At 46.1% G+C, this 2,324-nt stretch overlaps 1 protein-coding gene across 1 annotated transcript in view; it reads right to left on the bottom strand.

Moving 5' to 3' along the window:
• LOC118341556 (signal-induced proliferation-associated 1-like protein 3) overlaps positions 1-2,324 on the bottom strand; it is a gene marked incomplete at its 3' end in the record, with an annotated part of 58,934 nt that overhangs the window by 5,021 nt on the left and 51,589 nt on the right. The window contains 3 exon segments of the mRNA XM_035679831.1: positions 530-975; positions 1,059-1,174; positions 1,787-1,911. Coding sequence (XP_035535724.1) covers positions 530-975; positions 1,059-1,174; positions 1,787-1,911 — 687 coding nt within the window.

Raw genomic sequence — 2,324 nt, forward strand, 5'->3', positions numbered from 1 at the left:
CAGTGACCAAGTCCACCAGCAGAGGAGATCACGTGACGATCTGTATGTTTCACAAGGATTAGGCTGCTTTAATCCTTAATGTATCCTTTAAAGATAGATGTTCATGTATCACACCATTGGGCGGAAAAGAAAATGTAAAAAAATATTCTGATTCTGATAACTGTTAGAAAGCAGAGTTGTAAACTGATGTTGGATGTTATAAATACATAAATACCAGATAAATACTTAGATTTTATACACATGGTGGTGTGATCTTTATATTGTTTTCCTGTTAAAAAACCCTGATGATCTAGCGGTGGTACATAACTGCTGCTTGGTCATCCACTACAGATTCTTCAAACGTCTGAAGTTATTACCAAGTACATACATTCTCCATTAAGCAGAGCAGCATTAAACTGCCAGATTTATGAATGTAACTCGGCACCATCCAATAAAAGATATCTGAGCTAAATCGTCCAGTTACTTAATATTAGCTCCATAAAAAAACACGCCGTAAAAGATGCATCTAATCAGCGAGTCGGTGTCTTACCTGGGTTTGAAAGCATCCATTTTATCAGCGCTGGAGCCAGGAGGCGGGAACGTCCTCGTCCGATATCCTTTGTTCTTATTGGCTGCCGCTGGTATGACGGGCGAAGACTCTCGTCTCCTCGCTTCCCCCCCGCCGCTGCTCCTTCCCACGGACAGCTCCTGCATGCCGCTGTAGGTCACGAAGCTGTGCATGGGTTTGTGGGACTGGTTGTTGGTCACGTTGCCGTGTCGAGCGCTGTTGTAGTGGGTTGAGGCATCGATGCCGCTGTCGTTAGATCCCCCCTTGTTGAGAAGGTCGGGGTCGGGGTCGGCCGGGTCGCCGAGGCAACCCCCGCCTCCTCGCTCTCCTCCGGCTCCTCCGTCGAACCAGCGCTCGTCGCTGTGGCTGCTGGAGGCGTTACTGGACAGGGTGTTGCTGCTGGAGTGGCTGGAGTACTGAGTCTCGCCCTGCAGAGGACAAGAGGGCAACATTCAGACGGACTCGGAGGTGACGGATGAACAGATGAGACGTGGGTGATGACGAGTCTCACCTTCGAGTGTCTGTTTGGAGAATCTTTCCCCGGGACATCCTGTCTGGGTACTCTCCTCTGCCCCCCTCCACCTGCCGGTCCACGAGACGACGACACTGGGACATGCCAGAGGGGCTCTAGACAGAAAACACACAGACACTCACAGGATTAAAGCAAATTACACTGAACCTCCATGGTTGGCAAAGAGGATTAAATACTTATAGCACATTTAAACACTGACCTCCACCCACCCACCAAAGCACAAAATCACACTCTGTCATCTCTACTCCACTGTGTAACACACTTTGAAACAATATAGGGACCATGAATGCAGTTAAAGACAAGTTTGATTACCTTGTTAACCACATATCATCACCTTTTAAGATGATGTGTTAAGAAACAGCTGCCTACTTACACATACAGCAGATACAGAGAACAACATTATGATTCATTTGGTTTCATGTTTCCTGATGAGTGTATGTCTAATATTCACTCTCCTTTTAACTCTGTTTTTGGTCTCTACCAACTCCTAAAGGAAATATCTGGCTCTTTAGTTCAAGTTCAGGACATTTATTTGTCCCCAAAGTGCAACTGATTCTGCCGCAGGAGAAATAAAAAACAACAGCAACACAGGGCGAGAAGAAAAAGCCACACATACAATAAATTACTGTTAGTTTTGACCAGTGGTTGTCTGAAGCGGGAACCAGAGGGAGCGCTCAATGCTGGTTGCTAACTCTGTTCGAAGGTACCTGTTTTGCAGCGCTCCATGGTGCTATCCTGACTGGTGAAGCCTGAGGAGGACTCTCCACTGGAGGTGATGTCCACACTGAGGTGGGGCTCATAGGGCAGCAGGGAGCGCTGTGCTGTTCCATATCTACACAGACAGATCATAGGAGGAGGGAGATTAATAAACACTTGTACACAATAACACGGGGGGGTTAAGTTAAGAAGAAGATATATACTTTATATCTTCTTCTTGTGAAACACACAAATACACTAAAATAAACGACTAAAACAAACAGTTGGATTTGACTGAGCAGAGGAGATTTTCAGTTTCTGTTTTGCATCCGGATGGCGGTTGAATAAAAGACATTTTTCTGGTTGGGCGAGATGTTATCAACCTCCACACTGCGAGGAAGAGCCACCCACACAACAGACTCTTCCCCTAGGAGACAGTGTGTTCATACATGTCTAACAGCAGACCAGAACGAGCCACATTATTCAGCCCTATCTTATCAACAGATATAATCCGACTCGAACGCACAAAACAGTTGTTATGAGTAACAG

Source organism: Morone saxatilis, unplaced genomic scaffold (genome assembly GCF_004916995.1).
Source record: "Morone saxatilis isolate NCDOM2014 unplaced genomic scaffold, NCSU_SB_2.0 Contig8, whole genome shotgun sequence".
NCBI lineage: Eukaryota > Metazoa > Chordata > Actinopteri > Moronidae > Morone > Morone saxatilis.